General features: G+C 37.5%; 2 protein-coding genes and 1 pseudogene across 2 annotated transcripts in view; 2 read left to right on the top strand and 1 right to left on the bottom strand.

The window, feature by feature from the left end:
• Positions 1–25,398, bottom strand: part of SPATA6L (spermatogenesis associated 6 like) — a 77,727-nt gene that overhangs the window by 42,486 nt on the left and 9,843 nt on the right. The window contains exons 3-4 of the mRNA XM_069090788.1: positions 21,800–21,848; positions 15,826–15,867 (exon numbers count right to left, since the gene is read on the bottom strand). Coding sequence (XP_068946889.1) covers positions 15,826–15,867; positions 21,800–21,848 — 91 coding nt within the window. The remainder of the gene's footprint in view (positions 1–15,825; positions 15,868–21,799; positions 21,849–25,398) is intronic.
• Positions 5,935–6,714, top strand: LOC138163135 (biogenesis of lysosome-related organelles complex 1 subunit 2 pseudogene; annotated as a pseudogene).
• Positions 11,302–11,633, top strand: LOC138163134 (biogenesis of lysosome-related organelles complex 1 subunit 2-like). Its single transcript, XM_069090576.1, has one exon. It carries the CDS (start codon positions 11,346–11,348, stop codon positions 11,631–11,633), a length of 288 nt encoding a protein of 95 aa, XP_068946677.1. The 5' UTR covers positions 11,302–11,345.

Here is a 25,398-nt window from a genome sequence, read left to right as displayed (position 1 = left end):
AAGGATCTGCTACATAATAAAAGTTTTAGAAACAACTATGCCATGATACAGGAAATAATTGAACCATACCTCATATAATACATAGCAAATCAAAAAGAAACAGAAAAATGCTAGACAAGTCAAAAGATTAAATACCTTTTAAAACAGGAAGAAAATTAAATAGCTACCTCATCACACATGGGAAGAGGAGTAAAAAATTAAATCACAGTCTTCCCAAACCATGGAGAGGTTTTAAGTAGACTTTGAACTTAAGATGAACTGATGGGATAGGACAGCAAAAACTGTTTAAAAAAATACCCTTCACTCACTTGAGATAGAATGCCCAGGATTAGGGAGTGACAATTCCAATATACTAAACCCGCAAACCACACTTAATATACTGTGTCCAGGGCTGGATGCCACATTTTAAAGACACTAAGTAGGTGAAGGGTCTTAAGAGGAAGGGAAACAGGGTAGAAAAGAAGCTTGAGATTATGCCATACACAGATTGAGATACTAGGGCTATTTAACCTGAAAGAGAGAAATTGGGCAGGAGGGGTGAAGGAATCTAGAGAAGAAGATAGATAGCAGTTATCAATATCTGAAGGGCTATCCTGTGGAAGTGAAATTGGGGAGGGGTGGGAATTTTGCTTGGCTCTAGAAGGCAGAACTAGGAATAATGTGTGGAAACTTGAGAGAGGCACAGATTAACATTCAAATTATAGAAAAAGAAACAGCAATATAAATTGGAACCATCTAAAGGTACAGTAGGCTGCCTTTGGAGGTAGTGTTTCCTATTACTAGAGGTCCTTGAATAAAGGCAGATTCTTGTTCATGAATAAGTTAAACTAGTTGTCCCCTTAGAACCCTTCTAATATTGAGATTCAGTGATTCTATTAAGATTTTATTAGAGACATAAAAGATATTTCATCATTTCCTAAGAGATAAAATAGATGTGTTTGAATACACAAAAATAAAAACTCTTTTTTTTTGCCTTTTGGAGGGCAATTGGGGTTAAGTGACTTGCCCAAGGTCACACGGCTAGTGTTTTTGTGTTAAGTGTCTGAAGCCAGATTTGAACTCAGGTCCTCCTGACTCCAGGGCCAGTACTCTATTCACTGTGCCACCTAGCCGCCCCCAGAAATAAAAACTTTTGCAAAGCAAAATATGATACATTAAATAGCAAGAGGAATGCAACAGAACAGTGTTAAGGTGTGTGTGTGTGTGTGTGTGTGTGTGTGTGTGTGTGTGTGTGTGTACAGAGTGAGAAAGATCTAGATAAGTGGGGAAGAAATGTAGGGGTGAACTATCTTTTTTGAAAAAAATGACCATCCAAAATATATTTTAAATGATACATGTGTCAAAAATCAGATTCCATGTTCATATCCAGTTATTGTTCCATTAAGTTTACACAGAAAGGAGGTTTTTGACAAGAAAAACCTATCTATACAAAAATATTCATAGCAACACCATCTATATTAATCAAGAGCTGGAAACAAGCTACATGCTCAAGAAATTTTAAAAATAGTTAAATAAACTATGATATGTAAATATAGTGAAATAACTAATATTGTAGCCTAAGGAACTAAAAAAATATGGAAGCTAAGTGTCACAGCAGATAGAGTGCTGAACCTGGAGTCCAGAAGACACAAGTTCAAATCTTGCCTCAGAAATCTGCTGTATGATCCCGGGCAAGTCACTGAACTTCTATATGCTTCAGTTTTCTCATCTGTAAAATGAGAATAATCTACCTCTCAGTGTCATTGTGAAAATGAGATAGCATTTATGAAGTTTTTTGTGAGCCTTACAGTTCTATATAAATTCTAGAAAATTTCAAAGCAATATAGAAAAACCATATGGAATGATGCAGAATAAATAAAGAAGGCAGATCCAAAAGAACAATGCACACACTAAACCAATAATGTACTATAAATGAAGACAATAATAAATAGCAAAAAATGCTAAGGTTAAATATAGTAGACTACATAGGTAATATCATGTTAAAGTTAAAGCACACAGCATGCCCCTTTTATAACAAGGCAAGGAACAGAAATACACCATAGTATATGCAATCATTTGTAAACACTTTTTCCCCACTGTTTTGCTTTACTGTTTCCAGGAAGTCTGGAGGGTGAGAAGTGGAGCAGTGTTTATCTGCATAAGAGAACCAGGGACCTTCACTTTAGTAGCAGAAATAGAAAACCAAGTTCACCAGTTCTTCCAGGCCTCCATCAACTCATCCTAAGTATGTCAGGGAGGCTTATGGAAGCTTCAGGGTAATTGGTATGGACTTGGTATGGATCTTTGTAGCAGGATCTAGCTGTCACTGGCAAGACAAGAGTGGAAAAGAATTTATTCCTCTTAAACCAACTAGAAGTAGAGAGGAATACCTAATAAAGCCATTAAAAGGGGGGAGAGGGAAGGACTCAGTAGCTGCTCCATTGGCTCCTTTGTGTATTGCCTAAGGGTAACTGAATTTGATTAACAAAAGAGAAAATATTGTTTGAACCTCAAACATGTTGGCAAGAGAAATCTCTCAAAAGAGCACTAATAATCCCTTCAAAAAATAGCACTTTTTTTAATGGTAGCTCCAGCAGATGGCAGCATTTCAATGGAGGAAGAGGAGGAAGAGGAGCGGGAGAAGCCACAATAACAGCAACTATAAAATACTTAAGATCTCTGGTTAATAGAATGATTATCAACTCAAGAAGACTTATGATGAAGCATACTTCCCATCTCTTGCTGGAAAGGCAAAAGACTTAAGGTGCAGAATGAGACATTAATTACCAGACAAGACCCTGAAAAAACAAATTTAATTTGCTGAACTCTATTTTTGTTATGGGAGGGCTTTTATATGGGTGTGGGAGCAGGGAAGAGGCAGTTGGTTGGTTAGTTGGTTGGTTGGTTGTTGTCCTTCCTGCTAGAATAGGACAAAAACGACATCACTATGTTTAAGTCAAGGTTCAGTGTGTCTGACTGTAGCTGTTCAGATCAATATGAGCTCGGGTCTACCATATGTCAGGCACAAGTGGAGTAGAAATGTCTTGAAATTTGCACATTTCATGTTTCTTTTGAGCTACTACAATTCTGTTTCTCTTATAGAGTACAGTGCCTTCTTTGATGCAAACATGTCATGCTGGGCAATCCTGTGCCATGTCTCCCATGTCTCACAATCAATTCAAAAGTTCTTCAGAGAGACAGACTTTGAAGGTGACCTTGTATTGCTTCTTCTGACTTCCAATGTGAGTGTTTGCTTTTGTGTGATTTCTTCATAAAATAGTCTTTTAGGCAACATATATTTGACATTCAAACAATGTGGCCAGCTCATCAGAGTTCTTCTCTCTGCAGGAGAGTTTGAATGCTTGGCAGTTTGGCTCAAGAACAGAGCTCAGCATCTGGTACCTCATCTTGCCAGGTGATCTTTAGAATCTTCCTAAGACAATTCAAATGGAAGCAATTCAGTTTCCTGGAATGGTTCTGGTATACTGTCCAGGTTTCACTGGCCTACAACAATAAGGTCAACACAATGGTTCTTGTAGGCCTTCAATTTTGGAAGCAGTCTAATTCTTTTTCTCTCCCATACTTACCTTCAGAGCCTCCCAAACACTGAGCTAGCTCTGGCAAAGTGTGCATCAACCTCATCCTCTATGTGCACATCCCTGGAAAACATACTGCCAAGGTGAGTGAACTTATCCACAGCATTCATAATCTCTCCATTTGCTATAACCAATGGATGGTGCAGTTCTGGCTGGTGGAAAACTTTTGTTTTCTTGACGTTAATTGTCAGGCAAAAATTAGCACAAGCGGCAAAGAATCAATCCATACTCTGTTACATCTCAGCCTCAGTGGCTGCATTGAGTGTATAATCATCTGTGAACAAAAAGTCACATACTAACTTTCTCTCCACTTTAGTCTTGGCTTGTAGCCTTTTCAAGGCAAAACAATTTTGCCCTTAGTGCAATCAAGCTTATCTTGATGCTTCATTCATCCTCATTGAAGGCATCAGACCACACTGCTGAAAACATCATACTAAAAATTAGCATGGGAGCAAGCACACAACCTTACTTCACTTCATTGATGACTGGGAAAGCTCAACAGCATTGTTCATTATCCAAAACCTCTGCAAGCACGTTGTCATGAAACTGACATACAATACTGATGAACTTCTCTGCGCAAACAATTTTTGCCATAACCTTCCACAAATCCTCATGACTGATAGTAGCAAAGACCCTGGTTGGGTATAGACCTCTGTTCTGCTTCTGGAATTTCTCCTGCAGTTGTCAACCATATTGACCATTCCTCAGCCCTTTCTGAAGCCACACTGGCTCTTGAATAGATGACCATCTTCCAGGTAAGGGATCAGCCCATTAAGGAGGATTCTGGCAAGAATCTTGCCAACAATGACCAAGAAAGAAACTGTGATTGTAATTGTCACAGGACAGTCTATTTCCTTTTCCTTTATAGAACTAGACAACTGAGACATCCTTGAATTCCTGAGAGATAGCTTCCTCATGCCATGTAAACCAGAAGGTTTCAGTCAGTTTTTTTATGAGTAGTGGACCTCCTGATTTGAAAATCTCAGCCAGAATAGAATCAACACCAGGCACTTTGTCACATAAGAGGAGCCTAAGGGTATTCAAAATCTCTTCTTCAATTGGTAGGTTGGCTAGAAAGAGACTGACTTCCACCTGAGGTATATGGTCAATGGCTTCAGCATTGGTTGATGGTGGTTGGAATAATAATATGCTATGGAAGTGTTTAGTCAACCTCTGCAGAATCATATACTTATTATTAACCAATATGGTCCATCTGCACTGAGGAGTAAACATACAACATAGATCTTTGGCCCATAAACAGCCTTCAGGGCATCATAAAAGCACTTTGAATTGTTACTATCAGTGTAAAACTGAATTTGATTTGCCTTCTCACTGAGCCAAGAATCCTGCATCTCTCTAAGCTTCACTTGGCATTTTACTTTTGATGGAGTTAAATACTGCCTTCTTAGAGACAAACAAATTATCCTGCCTGTAAACCCTATAAAATTCCCATTTTTTCATTTTGTAGTTCTGCATTTCCCCATCATTTTCATCAAGCCAACCCTGATGTTTGCAAGTGTTTTGGCCCAGACGAGTAAATGCAGTGCTGCACATCAAATCTCTGAAAGCTGCCCACTCCTTTTCTGCTCCACTGTTGCTATGTGTTGTCTCAGTTTTCCCTCCAAGTTAGCAACCAACTGTTTATACACAAAGAAGTGCTCTAATATGTTGACATTAAGTCTTCTGGTAGTTGTCTTGTCTTGGGGCCACTGATTTTGTTCAATGAGAATGTTTAGTTTGGAGAGAATAAGACTGATCAGTCAAGCACTCTACACTGCACATCACCTTCATCACTCTCACATTCTGTCTTTTCTCCTTACATTGATAGTCTATTAAATGTCAATGTTGCTGCAAAGTTTTATTAAATTTAGGTAAATAGAAGACAGGGTTGGTAATGAGGTCATGAAACACACAAACCATCAGTAGTAAGTAACCATTGCCATTGTTTTTAACTCTATTCCTACCAAGGCTTCCCTCTCAAATCTGATAATCTGTGCCAAATCGTGTTAAAGTTACCCACAGTTACAAGTTTGTCCTCTTTTAGCACATTGATGATAAGTCTTCAGGTCTTCATAAATTTTTTCTTTGACCTCATCGGGGTTCATCATGGTAGGAGCACACACACTGATAATGGTGACATGGCACTTTCCTGGACGTGGCAATTGTATTCTCATGAGCCTGTCTTCACTCCTTTTGGGAGGCATACAAGTTTCTTGACTATATTAGTTCTGATTAAGAAATATGTGGCCCTTATCTCCCTCTCCCACTACTCACCCTTCCCCTTTTCCCCCTTCCTTGGCCCCTTTCCCTTCCCTCTCACTCTCCCCCTCCCTTTCTCCCTCCCCATCCTTTCTCCTTTCTCCCTTCCCTGGCCTAGACGATGCCGTGGTGGAGACTGCCGAGGAGGCTACGAAGCCCGCCAAGGCAGACATCACGGAGCTGTTCCAGGACATGTTCTCCAAAATGGCCACGTACCTGACAGGCAAGCTGACAGCCACCAGTGAAGACTACAAACGTCTAGAAAATATGAACAAACTGACTAGCTTGAAGTATCTAGAAATGAAAGATATTGCAGTAAACATAAGTAGAAACCTAAAGGACTTAAACTAGAAATATGCCACCCTTCAGCCTTATCTGGATCAGATCACTTTAATTGAGGAGCAGGTAGCTGCTCTTGAGCAGGCAGCTTACAAGCTGGATGCGTTTTCAAAGAAACTGGAAGCAAAGTACAAGAATCTAGAAAGGCGATGAAAGAATTCTTTAGCACAAAGACTGAAACTACAAGAATGTTTTATAAGAAATATGTGGGATGGGACTTATCACTAGGCTTCAGTTCCCAAAAGGGAGCGGTGCTGCTGACCCAAGGAGAATCCCAGCCCCGCCTCTGGCTGGATGTGTAGCTCTGGCCACCCCCGCTGTTTTCCTCAACCTGTACCCCTGGAACCTCATCTTAGCATGTGCTTCCTTGTGTGCCCTGGACCAAGGCTCAGAAATCAGGATCAACCCCGTTTGGAGCAGACACAGATGAGAGGCTCTAGGCTCCCTGTCTCCTCCCTTGCCCCACCCCCCCTCATAACCTGTTCTTCAGCTTAATTAATAAATGCCAACATATGACCCTCAAAAAAAAAAAGAAAAGAAATATGTGCCAGTTTCAAAGCAGTCACTCTAGGAAAACAAATATACAGCTCTGGGTTTGGTAAGCTGGTGTATTAGCAAGCACCCTAGCATACCCAGGATGGCTTGCTAGCACAGGTTCTTTGATCTGCTTTTAAAGGAAAGACTGCTCAAAAAGGGGTTAACAATTCTACCTTTAATGACATTCACTAGTTCAGGGGAAAAGTCAGCACCTGAACTTGGAGAAAATACAAGCAGAGAAAATATGAGTAGAGAAATTAGCACAAAGACCAAGAGACAGGGCTCCAACTGTCTGAGTAAAGCATATTGCTATATACTTTACATACATCATGGGATCAAGGAAGCATAGATATCTGGCAGTAGGGGGGGGCTCTGAACACAGGCTACTCAGAGTCTCAACCCCGAAATCAAAATATCCTTCTCATGAGTGAACCCCCAAAGCAAAATGTCAACCTCTCAGAATATGTAACAAAGACAGTCCCTGATTGGCTTAGCCAAAAGGCACAAAACCTATTTGACTCAGCACAGCTGTGAATTACCAAGGTTCAGGGCAGCTAGGTGGCTCAGTGAACAGAGCACAAGCTCTGGAGTCCAGAGGACCTGAGTTCAAATCGGGCCTCAGACACTTAACACTTACTAGTTGTGGGACCTTTGTGTGACCATGGACAAGTCACTTAACCCCAATTGCCCTGCCTTCCCCCCTCCAAAAAAAAAAAAAACCAAGAAAAATTACTTTAGGGGAAAGATGGGCAGAAAATTTGTAACTCAAAATCTTGTGGAAATGAATGTTGAAAACTAAAAATAAATTTTTTAAAAATGCATTAAAAAAAAAGTTATCAGGGCTCAAAGGAGATCAGTCCTTCAGGTATTCACAGTTTAGCCTGAGGCTGGAGAAACTGAGCTCCAAAAAGAAAACAACAAAAATCCCACCTTGCTTGAGCCTATAGCTGGCCCTCATTTTCCATCATTGCTTTACTCAGAGCTGCTATTTGGATGAGATATCTTCAGAGTTCTCTTGCAAAAAAAGTTTGTCTTTCAGGTCTGCTGGCTTTCACGTTGCTCATATGTATATGCATATTCCATGTACATAGTAAATGGAATCATCTCTGCAAAAGTTTTTGTATATATTTTGTCAATTTCAACCACAGGGTAGGATTCCACCTGCCATGGTAAGCAGGCCAGGGTTTAGGTTAAGTGAAGCAGACAATTTTTAGAGTAACTTTTTCTATCCCCTTCCTCATGTCGGGAAGTGAGCAGTACAGTCCTTTAAAAAGACTGCTCAGACACCCAGGGGCCTGACAGATCCCACTGATGTTTCAGTCCAATGAGAAGATAACCCAATGACTTGGGCTGCCTGTGTGCAGGGTTGTGACTACAGTTCCAGTGTATCTGTACCTGCACCTTCATCACCTTTTCCTCTTAAAAAAGCTTTTTCCATATTTAAGTCTCACCTCAAGTAATAAATAAATAACATTTATATAGTGCTTAGTATGTGCCAAACATTGTGCTAAGTGCTTTACAATTATTATTTCATTTGATTTTCACAATCCTGGGAGGTAGATAACTATTATTATCCCCATTTTACATATGAGGAAACTGAGGCAAACAGAGGTTAAGTGACTTGTCCAGAGTCACAGAACTATTAAGTTTCTGAAGTAGGATTTGAACTGAGATCTTCCTGACTCCAGGACTGACATCGACTTTGTCACTTATCTGCCAGATATATACATATATACATTTATATATACATATACGAATTACATATAGGAACTTATAAAAGTTCATAAGATTATATGGAGCCTTTTCTGGTTTCTCCAGGTGATAGTACCTCCACTTCTGCTTTAAAAAAAAAATCCTTGACTTTACTTTGTATAGATTCTATATGTATATAAATGCATATATTTTATCTCTCCCACCCAATAGAATGTAAAGTCCTTAAAGGGCAAAGATTAGCACTACTTAGGGGAAATTTTATATATCTAAATGCTTAAAAAAAATAAAAAGAGAAACAGTAGATCAATGAACTGGGCAAACAATTTTTAAAAAACTGGAAAAAAGAACAAATTAAAATTCCCCAATTAAACACCAAAATGAAAATCAAAGGAGAGATTAATAAAACTGAAAGATTTTTAAAAATTGAACAAATAAAACTAAGAGCTGGTTTTATTAAAGCAACAATAAAAGAGATAAACCTCTGGTTGATTTAAAAAAGAAAGAAGAAAACCAAATTACAGTATCAAAAATAAAAAAGGTGAATGAACCACCAACAAAGATGAAATTAAAGTAATTAGAAGGAGTCATTTTGCCCAATTATATGCAAAAAGACCCTGGCAATCTAAGTGGAATAGGTGAATATTTACAAAAAATATAAACTTCCTAGATTAACAAAAGAAATAGAATATTTAAACAACCCTATCTTAGAAAAAAAAATGAATAAGCCATAAATGAGCTCCCTATGAAAAAATCCCCAAGATCAGACAGATTCACAAATAAATTCTAACAAACCTTTAAAAAAAACAATTATTATGCTACTATATAAACTATTTGAAAAAATAAAGAGTCCTATGAATGGGGTGGCTAGAAGGTGCAGTGAATAGAGCACCGGCCCTGGAGTCAGGAGGACCTGAGTTCAAATCCAGCCTCAGACACTTAACATAAAAAACTAGCCATGTGACCTTGGGCAAGTCACTTAACCCCAATTGCCATGCAAAAAGCAAAAAAAAAAAAAAAGAGTCCTATGAAATTCCCTCTATGTCACAAATCTGGTCTTGATACCTAAACTAGGGAGAATAAACACAGGGAAAGAAAACTATAGACCAGTTTCCTTAATGAATACTGATACAAAAAAATTAAGTAAAATACTATCAAGGAGATTACAATAATATATAACAATTATATACTATGACCAGGTGGGATTTGTACCAGGAATGCAGGGATGGTTTAATATTAGGAAAAAAATCAACATAATTGACCCTATCAATAACAAAATAATAAAAATCATTTGATTATATAAATAGATATAGAAAAAGTTTTTATGAAATACAATGTCCATTCCTATTAAATACACCAGGAAGCATAGGAATAAATGGAGTCTTTATTAAAATGTTAAGTAGTATCTATCTAAAACCAAGAGCAAGCATTATCTATAGTAGGGATAAACTAAAAGCCTTCCCAATAACATCAGAGGTGAAGTAAGGATGTTCACTATCATCACTACTTTTCAATACTGGACTAGAAATGTTAGCTATTGGTAATAAAATAAGAAAAAGATGTTGAAAGAATTAGAATAAGAAACAAGGAAATAAAACTCAAGAAAATATGATGGTATACTTAGAAAACCCTAGAGAATCAGCTAAAAAACTAGTCAAAACAATTAACAAGTTTAACAAAGTTTCAAGATATAAAATAAACCCACATAAATCACTAGCTCTGCATGTGTGTGTTTTTGTGTGTGTATGTGTATAACCAAAAAAAGTCCAGCAGGAGGGGATAGAGAAATTCCATTTAAAATAACTGCAAACAAAATTAAATACTTGAGAATCAAACCCAAGATGTATATGACAACTACAAAACACTTTATGCACAAAGACATATCTAAACAATTGGAGAAATTATTTTTTGCTCATTGGTAGGCTTAACCGATATAATAAAAATAACAATCCTACATAATTTACTTATTCAGTACCATTTCAATCAAACTACAAAAAAATAATTTAAAAAATTCATGTGGAAGAACAAAAGGTCAAGAATACCAAGGAAACTTGGGGCGGCCAGGTAGCACAGTGAGTAAGAGCACCAGCTCCAGTGTCAGGATGACCTGGGGATCGAATCCTAGGCTCAGACACCTAGCACCCACCCAGAAACACCTGGCCATATAACCTTGAGCAAGTTACTTAACCCCAATTGCTTAGGGGTGGACAGGTGGCTCAGTGAGTAAGAGCACCGGCTCCAGTGTCGGGATGACCTGGGGATCAAATCTGGGCTCAGATACTCAGCACCACACCCAGAAATAACTGGCAGTATAAGCTTGAGCAAATTACTTAACCCGGATTGCTTAAAAATAAAAAAGAATATCAAGGAAACCAATGGGGGAAAATGTGAAGGAAGGCAAACAAGAAGTACCAGATTTCAAACCATGTTACAAAGTGATAATCATCAAAATAATCTGGTATTGGCTAAGAATTAGAGTGATCAATCAGTGGAATAAGTTAGATATACAAAACATTGCAGTAAGTTATCATAATAATCTAGTTTTGATAAACCCAAAGATCTGAGTTTTAGGGGCAAGAACTCACTGCTTGACAAAAATTGCTAAGAAAAGTGTAAAGAAGTTTGGCAAAAAACTAAATATGGGCCAACATCTCACACTGTATATGAAGATAAGGTAAAAATGGGCACATGATTTAGACATAAAGAGTGATACCATTTCCCTCTCCAACTGCTTACCATTCCTCTTTTCCTCCTTCCTTGTCCCCTTTCCCTTTCCTCTCCCCCTCCCTTTCCCCCTTCCCTTCCCCATTCTTCCCTCCATCCTTTCTTCTTCCTCCTTTCCCTGGCCTAGACAATGCTGTGATGGAGAAGGCCGAGGAGGCCATGGAGCCCACTGAGGCAGACATCACGGGGCTGTGCTAGGACATGTTCTCCAAAATGGGCACATACCTGACGGTCAAGCTGATAGCCACCAGTGAAGATTATAAACTTCTGGAAAATATGAACAAACTGACTAGCTTGAAGTATCCAGAAATGAAAGATATTGCAGTAAACACAAATAGAAACCTAAAGGACTCAAACCAGAAATATGCTGCCCTTCAGCCTTATCTAGATCAGATCACTTTAACTGAGGAGCAAGTAGCCACTCTTGAGCAGGCAGCTTACAAGTTGGATGCATATTCAAAGAAACTAGAAGCAAAGTACAAGAAGTGAGAGAGGCGCTGAAAGAATTCTTTAGCACAAAGACTTTAACTATAAGAATGTTTTATAAGAAATATGTGGGATGGGACTTATCACTAGGCTTCAGTTCCCAAAAGGAAGTGGTGCTGCTGACCCAAGGAGAATCCCAGCCCCCACCTCTGGCTATAACTCTGGCCATCCCCACTGTTTTCCTCAACCTGTACCCCTGGAACCTCATCTTAGCATGTGCTTCCTTGTGTGCCCTGGACCAAGGCTCAGAAATCAGGATCAACCCCGTCTGGAGCAGACACACAGATGAGAGGCTCTAGGCTCCCTGTCTCCTCCCTTGCCCCACCCCCCCCCTCATAACCTGTTCTTCCCCTCAAATAATAAATGCCAACATATGAAAAAAAAATAAAGAGTGATACCATAAGCAAATTAGAAGAGCATGAAAAATTTTACCCATCAGATCTATGACTAACAAGACATAGAGAGGATCAAAGAAAGTAAAATAGAGAAATTTTTATTTCATTAAATTAAAAAGCTTTTGTACAAACAAAACCAATACAGCCAAGATTAGAAGGAAAACAGGAAAGGGGGGGGGGGAGGGAGGTGGAAGGTGGAGAAGATTTACTGCAAGTTCCTCTGATAAAGGCCTCATTTCTCAAACATATACGGAACTGAGTCAAATTTATAAAAATAAGAGCCATTAGCCCAATTGGTAAATGGTCAAAGGATATCAAGAGGCAATTTTCATATCTGTAGTCACTATTGATTAAAGAAATAAAATTTAAACAATTCTGAGGTATCACCTCATACCTATCAAATTGGCTAATATGATAGAAAAGGAAAATGACAAATGTTGGAGGAGATGTGGACAAATAGGGACACTAATGAACTGCTGGTGAAAGAGTTATGCACTGGACCAACCATTCTGGAGGGGAATCTGGAACTATGCCCAAAGGGCTATAAAATCTTGCATACTATATGATCCAGCACCACCACTACTAGGTCTGTATCCCAACAAAATCAAAGAAAAGGAAAAGGACCAATATTTGTAGAAGTTCATTTTTGTGATGACAGAAAATTGGAAATTAGGAGGATGCCCATCAACTAGGGAATAGCTGAACAAACTGTGGTATATGATTGTGATGGAATACTATTGTGTTATAAGAAATGATGAACAGGATGGTTTAAGAAAAACACAGGAAGACTTATGTGATGTGATGCAGACTGAGGGAAGCAGAACCAGGAGAACATTGTACACAGTAATAGCATTTTTGTGTGATGATCAACTGTGAATGACTTGAATAATGTAATGACCCAAGACAATTAAGGCCTCATTTTTTTTCACTTTATTTGTCTTGCTTTTTTCCCAACATGGCTAATATGTTTTGTGTGATTTCACATGGACAATTGACATGACATTTCTTACTTTCTTAGAGGTAAGAGTATTTGTAACTCGAGATTTTATTTAAAAGGATGTTAAAAATAAATAGTAATTTTTTTTTGAAAAATAAAATAAAGTAACTACATACGATATAAACTATTGGGGAGTCTCCCTGCTAAAACAAACCCAGTAACTGTATGAACACAATTAAAAAACACTTTTCACACAAATAGTAACAGATCTAAATAATTGCAGAAATACTAATTTCTCATGTGTAAAGTGAGTCAATGTAATAAAAATGACAATTCTATATAAAGTAATTTACTCATTCATTACCATGCCAATCAAAATACCAAAGAATTACTTTGTGGAGCTTGAAAAAATAATAATAAAATTATTCTGGAAGAACAAAAGGTGAAGAATATCAAGGGAATCAAAGGGGAAAAAATGCAGCCTAGCAGTACCAGATTTCAAACTATATCTCAAAGTAGTAATCATGAAAACAGTCTGGCACTGGCTAAGAATTAAAGTGTTAGGTACACAATATGCAGTAGTAAACAAACATAATAATACAGTATTTGGTAAAATCAAAGAGTCAAGTTTTGGGGGCAAGAACTCATTACTTGACAAAAATTGCTGGGAAAACTAAAAAGCAGTTTGGCAGAAACTAGGTGTGGACCAACATCTCACATACCAAGATAAGGTCAAAATGGGTACATGACTTAGACATAAAGTGTGATACCATACCAAAATTAGGGAAGCATAGAAAAATTTACCTTTCAGATCTATGGATGAGGGAAGAGTTTAGGACCAAAAAAGAAATAGAGAGAATCACAGGAAATAAAATGGATAATCTTGATTATGTGAAATTTAAAAGGTTTTGTACCAACAAAACCAATGCAGCCACTATTAGAAGGAAAGCAGGAAACTGGAGACAGGTAATTTGCAGCAAATTTCTCTAAAAAAGGTCTTATTTCTCAAATATGTAGAGAACTGAGTCAATAAAAATAAGAGCCATTCCCCCAATTGATAAGTAGTCAAAGGATATGAATAGGCAATTTTCAGAAGAAGAAATCAAAGGTATCAATAATCATATGAAAAACTGCTCTAAATAACTATAAATTATAGAAATGCAAGTTAAAACAACTCTAAAGTACCACCTCACACCTCTCAGATAGGCTAACATTATAGAAAAGGAAAATAACAAAGGTTGGAATGGATTTGGACAAAATAAGTACACTAATGCACTGCCAGATGAGTTATGAACTGGTGAACCATTCCAGAGAATAATTTGGAACTATGTCCAAAGGTTATAAAATTCCATATTTAACCCAGCAATACCACCACTGTATCCCAAAGAGAACAAAGTAAAAAGAAAAAATCCTACTTGTACAAAAATATTCATAGCAGCTCTTTTGTGGTGGCAAAGAATTGGAAATTGAGGCAATACCCATGGATTGAAAAACAGCTAAACGAGTTATAGTTTATGATTATGATGCAATACTATTGTGCTATAAGAAATAATGAGCAGAATGTTTCAGAAAAACCTGGGAAGACTTATATTAACTGATGCAAAGTGAAGTAAGCAAAACGAGGAGAACATTGTACACAGTAACAGCAATTTCGTACAATGATCAACTGTCTAACTTGGCTACTCTGATCAATGCAGTGATCCAAAACAGTTTCAAAGCGCTCATGATTAAAAATGCTATCCACCTCCAGAGAAAGAACTAATGAAATCGGAGTGCAGACTGAAGCATACTTTTTTCATTTTATTTTTCTTGTCTTTTTTTGTAGCATGGCTAATATGGAAATACATTTTGCATGACTTCACATGTATAACTATTGCCTTTTCAACAGTTGGGATGGGGGGTGCGGTAGGAGAGAGGGAGAGAATTTGGAACTCAAAATTTTAAGAAATGAATGTTAAAGTATAATTATTTTTTAGGGAAAAAATAAAGGGCAGAAGCTGTTTTGTTTTTAATCTCTGTGCAGCCATCACCTAGCTGCACCTAGCCTGGCACATCATAGTTACTTAATAAATGCTTTCTGATTGACTTATTCATTAATTGAACTTCATCACTTCCCAATGAAGAGAAATGAAGTGAATAGGCTTGGTGGTTGTGAACTCCAAATCTAGAGTACAGAAATCTGGTTTCTCGTCCTGGCTTTGCCACTTTATTTGCTGTGTGACCTTGAACAAGTCACTTTACCAATTTGGGCTTCAATTTTCTCATCTGTAAAATCAGAGAGCTGGAAAAGGTAACTTCTGGTGTCCCTTCTAACTCAAAAATTCTACCATTCCAAGTGTCTGACCAAAGAGATAGCTTTACTTATTGGGTTCTTTGTTTCTTTTCAAGGCAAGTACATGCAGGCAAACCCATGCGTGGGAATATAAGTAAGAGCATAACTACAGCTAAAGAATTCAATACAACAAACATTAAGTTCCTTCTGTATGTAAGGTATTCTGCTAGGCATTAGAAATACAAAAATCAAACAATCCTAAAATTTACAATCTGAGATGGACCTGAAAGATTAAATTAAGCCAGTCTAAAAATAAATAAATAACTGGAAAGTGGGTAGATAAAAATTCATTAAAAATACAAATAACCAAAAATTAAAACTAAAAATTAAACACGTGCTTATGCAATCAATCCCATAATTCTAAAATTAGGAAGGATTATGATAATTTGGCAAAGTTGTAAAAAATATATATGAACATGGATATATATATGGCTACTCATAATTTTAAAATAACGATTCAAAATCAAGTCAAACAAAATCTTTTTGAAAATAAAATAATCATGTTTAGAAAAATACTTATTTTCACATTACCTGGAGGTATTAGTTGTATTAGTTCAAACCTGATCATATAAGCTGTAAGAAAAAAAATAACATCACAATACTTTAGAAAGTTGCTATCAGAGACAGAACTGGGAAACTTCAGTAACTGACAGGTTCAAATATGACATAATTTATCACACTTTAAATATTTAAAATTATAACAATAACAAAAAAATTCCTTCTCCCCCTTCACCAACACCAGCAAATCCACATCATTGGACCAGACATTGTTTTGAAATACTGGTACCCTTTGTAAACTCAGGGACTTACAGAACTCAATAAATCAAGGGACAAAAATTAATAAAATATTAGAGAATGGTGGTTTAGACATTCAAAGATAAAAGTACTAATTGATATAATGCAAGAAAACTTTACCTCTTAAAACCATCCTTATATGACATTTAAATATCCTTTTCTGTCACATCTCTCTCATTTGCATCCCAACATGATACCTCACTACCTTCTCGCTCCACTTCCACCAGTAGACTTCATCTCCCTTTGGACTGTTAAAATATCCTCCTAACCAGTCTGCTGGTCTGTAATCTCTCTCCTCCCCAATCCATAATTCTAAGATATAGATATCTCACCCTCCCCCCTTGTTGAAAATTCCTTTGCCTTTTGGGTTGATTACAAACTTCTCAGCCTGATATTTAAGGCTCTTTCTGATTGCCTTTCTTATTTCATATTACTCATAGGATTTAGTCCCAGCACCTCATTTTACAGATGAGGAAACTGAGCCTCAAGAAAGGAAAAGTTAATCTATCAAAAGTTCATAGATCGGGAGGCCAGGTAGCACAGCGAGTAAGAGCACTGGCTCCAGTGTCAGGATGACCTGGAGATCGAATCTCGGGCTCAGACACTTAGCACCCACCCAGAAACACCTGGCCGTGTAACCTTGAGCAAGTTACTTAACCCCGATTGCTTAAACAAAAAAAAGTTCATAGATCTAGAGCTTTCTGAGCATCAGCAGCCATCCAGTCTAACCCCCATTTTACAGATAAGGAAACTGAGGCTCAGGGAAGTTAAGTGACTTGCCCAAGGTCATGCAGATTAAAATAATTTATTCAAGGTCACAGAGGTTATAAGGGACAGGGCCTATATTCAAAGCTGTGATTTCATTTGTGTGGGGAAGTCCCAGTGTGGAAACATACTCTACTGATGCTCATAATTTTCTGTAACTTTTAGTTTTAGAGTATTGCCTGGGTTACTGAAAGTTTAAGTGACCTGCCCAGGTGACACAGCCAGTATGTGTCAGAAACAGATTTAAATACAGATTTTCCTGGCTTCCTAGGAAAGGGTTAACTAGGGTGGCCTTGAGCAGAGCAGATATTTAATAAATGTTTATTTAACTGAATTCCTCTCAAAATTTTAATGGACAACCTTTCTAAAAGTATTGCTATTTATCTAAATATACAATCAAGATATAAAATTAGAATTGTATTTTCACACAATGGGTTTTTGACAAAGACTATTAGGCAAATACTTCTAAAAATGGACAGGATAAAGAGAAATTGTTCCATTGTAAGTCAATAAAAGCATTTTATATAAGTACATATTTTTAAATCATTTGAGCATACATTTAGAACTAGAGGGGAATGGAGAGATTATCTAATCTAGGGATTCTCAGATGCTTTTGTGTCCTGGACCCGTTTGACAGGCTGGTGAAGCCCATGCTCAGAATAAAGTTTGTAAATATCATCAATTACAAAGAAATTAAGTATAATGAATACAGTTTTCAAAATATTTTTAAAAGAAAGTTCACAGACACCAGATTAAAAACCCATGATTTATACCAATTTATATTCTTGTTTTACTGATGAGGAAACTGAAGCCCACAGAGGTTAAATAACTTGTCCAAAAGCTCAAGAGTAATTAGTAGTAAAGCCACAGTGCAACTCTGAATCCAAGTCCTGGACTCTTTCTACCATATTACACTCTCTTGCAGTAATGTTACACAGTATTGACAAAAGATAAGGGAGATAACTTGAGGGACAAGATTGAGCTACCTATCCTTCAAGGTTCAATTCATTACCACCTTTTCCATGAAGGCTTTTCTCTATGCAATAGAAGTGATCTCTTCCTTATCAGAACTTAGTCCTTCCTGGCTAGATGCCCCATTGGCACTTACCCTACAAGAGGTAGCATTATGAGACATTAAGGGCACTGCATTTGTAGCCATAATATCTATTTTGAATCTAGACTTTGTTCCTGACGCCTGAACTAGTTGGCGACCTTGGACAAGTTGTTTACCTTTTTGGACCTCAGTTTCCTTATATGAAAAATGATGGGTTTGGAGGTGGCTGAGTGGTACAGCGGAGAGTGTTGGCCTTAGACTCAGGAGGATTTGACTTCAACTTTTGCCGCAGATACTTACTTGCTGTGTGACCCTGAGCAAGTCATTTAACCCCTCTGTGCCTCTGTTTCCTCATCTGTAAGATGAAGATAATAATAGTACTTGCCATGGGGCAGCTAGGTGGCGCAGTGAATAGAGCACCAGCCCTGGAGTCAGGAGGACCTCAGTTCAAATCCGGCCTCAGACACTTAACACACACACACACACACACACACACACACACACACAAAACTAGCCGTGTGACCTTGGGCAAGTTGCTTAACCCCAATTGCCCTCCAAAAAGAAAAAAACAAAATAGTACTTGCCTCACAGGGTTATTGTGAGATACCACGTGTAAAGTGCTAGCTACTACTATTATTATTGCTAGTATGAAGAGTTCTTCATCTTGTTTGTGTGTCATAAGCCCCTTTAGAAGTCTGGTGAAGGTGCCTTCTGTTTGGTGATGCCTTCTCAAAATAACAAAAAATAAAATAAAACATATATGATTTACAGAAAACCATTTATATTAAAATGCAGCTTTAAAACACAGTTCATGGAATCTAGGTTAAAAATCTCTGGTTCACTAAGTGATCTCCAAGGTCTCTTCAACTCTAAATCCCATGAGCTTAAGAGCATAGCTCTTATCTCCCCTGACAAAATTGTGAAGTCCTCAAGGGAAGATATCCTGTCTTCTCTTCTCTGTATCTTCCAGGGCACCTAGCCCAGAACAAAGTGTTCAACAAGTTTTTCCTCATTTGCTGCCCTAATGGCTTTCAAAAGATCTTTTGTGACTGTCCTTTTAAAGAAAGGGACTTTGGGGGCGGCCAGGTAGCACAACGAGTAAGAGCACCGGCTCCAGTGTTGAGAAGACCTGGAGATCGAATCCCGGGCTCAGACACTTAGCACCCACCCAGAAACACCTGGCCATGTAACCTTGAGCAAGTTACTTAACCCCAATTGCTTAAAAAAAAAAAAAGGGACTTTTCCAGCTCAAGCTGTTGATGTAGCAAACCCCAATTGCCCTACCTTCCCCTCTCAAAAAAAAAAAAAAAACAACTAAGTATGCCAGCTGGAAGAATAAGGAGAAGCTTCATGTGGGAGGTGATCAGAAGCATACCTTCAAAAGTAAAAGACTACAACATCTAGAAATGAGAAGGATCTAAGTTCCAAAAATGTGGGATGGTCTCTGAAAATGTACAGAGGCTCGATTATAGATCTAGAGCTAGAAAGATCCTCATAGGTTATCTAGTCCAAACTCTATTTTACAAATGAAGAAACTGAGGCCCAGAATGTTTAAGTCAATTTGTCGAAGGTCACCTAGGTAGTTTAACTGGATCTTAAAATATACAAAGAGAAGTGATGCAAAAGAAAACTGGTAAGATAGGCTGAAAGACGTGGAATGAATTGGGTTGTTGTGGTGGTGGTGATTTGTCCTTCATTTTTGAAGAGGAGCAATGACATCACAGGATGATATCTTGACAGTGTATGAACTATATTTAAGTGAGGCAGAGTTGCACAAAGTCGTCAGCTTCAATTTTTCTTCCAGAGTCATCTAAATCCAGTGACAAAACAAAAAGTGAAAATGACTGGTGATAGCCTAGGATGCAATGGATGACCTTGGCATCTTCAATCTCTGACCAAGCTCTAAGCGCTCCACCATACCTGCTTCAGCTACCTTCACAGCCATTGAAACAAATCATTCTCATCCAGCCATTCTGCCAGAGGAAGTCTTCATATGTGTAGGGCAGACTTCCCCCTAACTCACCAACCAGTTTGAGTTCTGTCTGTTATCCTCAACCTGAACTGGCCTGTCTGCTGATATAACTTCTGCACATGTTACAGCTTCTTAGAATCACAGGTGAGAGTTGGGTGAATCAGGAGGACACCAAAGATAGATGTACAGCCCTGAAAAGGGCTTGGCAAGCCCTCACACCAGAGGTGCTAGTCTTTCTTGAACACCCCATACATACTGGGAGTTGGGTAAAAAGATCTTTAAAGACTTTTCCAGCCCTGCACATCTTATTATGGTCCCCATTACTAGAGGTCTTCATATGCAGCTGGATAACAACCTGTCAGGTGCATAATAAGGCATGAATTGGACTAGATGGCCTTTGTGATCCATTCTAACTCTCAGCTTTTATGATTCTAAAATCTCTAAGTATGCTGGGGTTATTTGGTCTCTTTAATTCAACTCAACAAAAAGTTATTAATCACTTACTGAATTGTCATTGACCCAACTTGTACCTCAGAGCTGAGCCCAACATAAATCCAGACAGAATCTAAGTTCCATATTTCCAATCAGCCTCTCTTTATTTTGGAAAATGGGAGGAGGAAGAACTCCATTACAGCACTGATGATTTTTCCCAATTCTCCCTTAACTACTGCTTCCAGGAACCAACTTAACCTCCTTCTTTCTCACCTTAATTCAGAGGGTTCCAAAGCCATGCCTTTTGATGGCCAGACTTTGTGGGTAAGAGAAGATAATCATATTTTTCAAAACATACTGTCTATTATGTTTTTTCAAAACATAAAGCTGCAAGACTTAATGAATACTTGTCCCAAGTTTAAAGACTTCCAGAAAGCCACAAAAGAGGAAAATAATTAATTGGAGGAAGAGGAGGGGACTGGATCAGAGTAGATACTTGTTTTTTAGGCAATGTTTAGAAAACAAACTTCATACATTAATATTGGCCCATTATTTTCAGTTGTCTTTACGATAGCTATCAGAATCAGTCCTTATTTTTAAGTCCCACATTTCCTTCCAGTCAAATGCAACTTTTTTAATAACAGATCTCATCTTGGCCAAGCCCTAGGAATGGTTTCTGAGCCACCAGGAAATTCATAAGAAACTTCTCAGAATCAGTCTCCTTGCTCTTACTGTTCTTTGCTTGTCATCTGGGTTCTGGTACTATTGCTTGGACTATGTATCTGAACATAATTTCTTCTCTTCTCTGACTTCTCTGGACTTTCTGTTTCTTGTCCACCTGCATGATTGGATGGCCTTTACTGTAATGTCTTGCCTTGCCTTTCATCTGAATTTCTGTTTCTTAACTGCTTACATGGCTTGATTCTATAGCTGGTTTCTAACCTAAATCATCTGTATATGCCCCACCTCCATACTTCTCCTTTGACTCTGGACCTTCAACTCCACCTTACTCACAAATTCCTAAGTATTTTTAAGGGCCTAGACTATTCCCAGGCCTACTCTTTTACTCTGCTTCCCTCTCACCTGGTTTTAGCCTTCCTTGTCCTGTTTCAACTCTATGTCTATATTCTCCTGCCACCCATTGTCCCAAAGCAGAAAGCATCTATCAAACGGGTCACCTACAAATTCCAGATTGCATCCCCAGACATAGAAGGAAAAGGACCAATTAGTAACTCTACCTCCAAAAAACTGAGGCAAAAATAGTCTAAGAATATGATGGAGAATCTTCTTGTTCCAGTGAATTAATATTTCCTCTTTTACAAAGGGTTCTATAAAAGAAATGCAAAAATGAGAGCCAAATTTTATACCCACCACTTTGAATATAAATATTAGATAAATCTCCTTTTTAGATAGTTATTCATCCATTAGAAAAGTTTCACATTCATAACTTTACATACATTTTCTTGATAATTTTTAATAGTACATACTTTCTAGAAGCTCCGCTACAGCAGCTGGATCAAGTGCATTTAAAAATACCTAGAAAGAAAAACAAAGTATTCATAGTCAAGTACTCATACAAATTAGATTGCAATCTTCCAAATAAGTAAAAGATGTATTAGAGAATTTAGATTTTATTATTAAAAAAGCAATAATAGACCACAGTGAGTACAACTAGGTTTTGAAGTTGTGTCTACTTTTGAAATCTTCACTTTATTATAAGGATCACTGCATTGGTCCCAGTCAAGAAAGATAATTAAGGGGTGGCCAGGTAGCACAGCGAGTAAGAGCACCGGCTCCAGTGTCAGGATGACCTGGAGATCGAATCCCAGGCTCAGACACTTAGCACCCACCCAGAAACACCTGGCCGTGTAACCTTGAGCAAGTTACTTAAACCCGATTGCTTAAAAAATAATAATAATAATTAAGTCTAACATGCATTTTTAAAAATTCAACTTGGCCTAATCTTACTTTTTGATGGACAAAACCATCCAGCTCAGGACCAGATAAAAATATGTAAGTACATCCAATCAATATTCTGATAACAGGATCTAAAAAAGTATTCTGTTTGTAGTAGGTATTCAATAAATATTCTTGATTCCTGATGGGTTGTTTTTTTTTCCATGCAACTCAATAAACTTAAAAATAAAGGAAAAGACTTTTCAAAAAGTCTTACTTTTTAAAGGGGCAGGTAGGTGGTGCAGTGAATAGAGCACTGGCCCTAGAGTCAGGAGGACCTGAGTTCAAATCCAGCCTCAGACAGTTAACACTTACTAGCTGTGTGACCTTGGGCAAGTCACTTAACCCCAATTGCCTTGCCTTCCTCCCCCCAAAAAACCGTCTTACCTATGCCCACTACCAGTATCCATACAGTTCACAAAGTCAGGTTAGCAATGACAATAATAAAAACTGCTGCCATTTAAAATTTAAAAAGTACTATACAGATATTATTTCATTTGATCACCATAGTAACCCTCTGAAATTGTTCCCATGCAGTACAAAATTTACCTCCAGGAAAGAAAAAACACATATTTGTGCCATGAAGCATTTCAAAACTTATTTAGGAATAATCTGGCTACATTGCCCAATCTACCCAATGGGAAGGGTGTAGTGTTTGGATGGTATATATCTAATCCCTTAACTTTATCATCTATTTAATAAAGAGAATCTAGTCAAATAATGTTATTTGATGCTATCATTGTAACATTGCTATAATTACAGAGTGACGTATAGACTAAAGTAATAATTTATTATTCAAATCCCCAAATTTACCTCTGCCTTAAAGATCTGAATGACTGAAGAAAATGTGGGGATGGCTAGGTGGTGCAGTGAGTAAAGCGCTGGCCCCCGAGACACTTAACACCCACACAAAAACAACTAGCCATGTAAGGGTGGGCAAGTTACTTAACCCCAATTGTCCTCCAAAAGGCAAAAAAAAAGAAAATGTGGGTGATGGGTTTTTTAATCTGAATAATCTGGAACATTGCATGCTGTTTCTTTACAACTATAGATACAGCCCAAATGTTTTCTATGTTCCCAAGATCATGTTATTACCATGTCTTGCCCAACACAGAGGTTCACCTCCTCATAAAGTGGAAAAGATGAAGATTTTTTTTTATAAAACATCCAAAGCTACAGAATAGTTCCTTCTGTCTTATTTAGAAAAAAAAAAATGGAGAAACTATTTTATGAGATAATTGATCAAAAAGACCTGAATTGTGAGAAAAGCAAATTATAGGCCTTGAAAGCAAGCTGAGACATAGCTATCTCAGTCTTGTATTTCAAAGAGAACTTTTTCAAAATTTTGAAATAAAGTCATCAACATATTTTTTATCAAAATTTAAGAGGTAGTTTTCATTCACTATATATTGAGTTCACCTGCTGACTGTTCATATGTCTTTAGAATTCTTATAAAAGAACTATAAAGTTTTCTGTTAAGAAATATCAAATTGGGGGGTGGGGGGAAACCTTGAAAAGTAACTACATAGATATATCATCTACATTTCATATCCCCTAGTTGAATGGTGTTTGAGAAAATTCCTTTCACTATTGGGCAGTGTGATGGGCATGTAAATTTTTAAGATCTTCCCTGCCCCTAGGCTAAAGTGCACCTGATTGGCCAGTGGGTCCAGAAGGTTGTTACATTCTCTGAGCCAGGAGAAGGCTATATAATCCCTGATGTGAGGCTTTGTTTTGGAGCTCACTTTGAGACGTGTTCTGTGATTTGATCAGATGAGACTCTGGGAAGCCGTTGCTGAGAGCCCCCTGGCTTTGAAAAACCCAGATGTTGATTTGGTATGGATGTAATGGTTGGACAGTTTGTAAACCTGTCTACTTGATCTGTTTCTCTGTCTTGATAATTCTGTCTGTATACTCTGAAGTTCGGGGTGCTGACCTTTTTCCCCTGAACTAGGTAAATGATACATGTTTGACTGATTAAAGTAAGCTTGTTAACCCATTTTGAGTTGCTTTCCTTTAACAAAGCAGATCTAAGAACCTGTGTTGGCAGCCACCCTGGGGACCCTGGGGTGCTTGCTGATACAGGCAGCAATTACTATTATATAACAAATTAATCCAAAACTGGGAAGAATTTCAAAATTAGATATTTGGCTTTGCAGTGTGTTTAGATGTGCTTAGATGAAAAGTTATTACTCGCTATAACCATCACAACTTCAACTCTCCCCACCATTCACTGTTCTTTATTCACTGATTTAATCATATACATTTTGTTCTTTAAATCTGTGACAACATAAGTAATAGGATTAACATCCAAATAAACAGAAGAAAAATGTATCTAAGGGTCCAAGATAGTGTCTTGTAAGCCTAACCTTAGCTGTTGCATAAGAGAATTTGTTTATTTTCACAATAAGGATTATTTTGCATAACTGTGCTGAGAACAGATGAATTAGTTGATTATTATTTTCCAAATTACATTAAGATCTTCTACTGTAAAAAAACTTAATTTATTAAGTGACAACTGAATATTCAAAAAGTATCTACTCACAGATATACTTAAATGCCTTTATCTCAGGAAATTATTGGCATGAATATAATTTATCACTAAATATTGTTTAAAATATAAAATAAAATCTCTCAGGAATGCAAAAATACTGACATATCCTGACAAATAACAACAATTGTAAGTTACATTCAAATTTTGCACATCAGTTTTAATGGGGGAAATTAGCATGTAGAAAATACCAATACAGCATTTCACTCACCATACCTTACCAAATATAAATATAAAGCCCAAATATAAACTAGTTCAAAATAAGAAACATCATAATGGGTCAGAGCATTCAATCTCTGATAATGGTAACAATGATAATTTAATTTTTTTTTGCCTTCTTTTTTTGGAGGGGGGAAGGCAGGGGTTAAGCAACTTGCCCAAGGTCACACAGCTAGTAAGTGTAAAGTGTCTGAGGCCAGATTTGAACTCAGGTCCTCCTGATTCCAGGGCCAGTGCTCTATTCATTGAGCCACCTAGCCGCTCCCCAATGATAATTTATATTTTGGAGAAAAGTGTCAAAGACTCAAAGATGTATCCTAAATGCTACTGACTCTTCCCCTTAAAAATACATTAAGGAGT

The sequence above is a fragment of the Petaurus breviceps genome, unplaced genomic scaffold, assembly GCF_028583685.1.
Source record: "Petaurus breviceps papuanus isolate PSGF00001 unplaced genomic scaffold, PetGlider_PUasm1.0 187, whole genome shotgun sequence".
In the NCBI taxonomy this organism is placed as follows: Eukaryota; Metazoa; Chordata; class Mammalia; order Diprotodontia; family Petauridae; genus Petaurus; species Petaurus breviceps.
The sequence above is the reverse complement of the archived record's forward strand: the minus strand, read 5'-3'. Positions and strand labels throughout refer to the sequence as shown.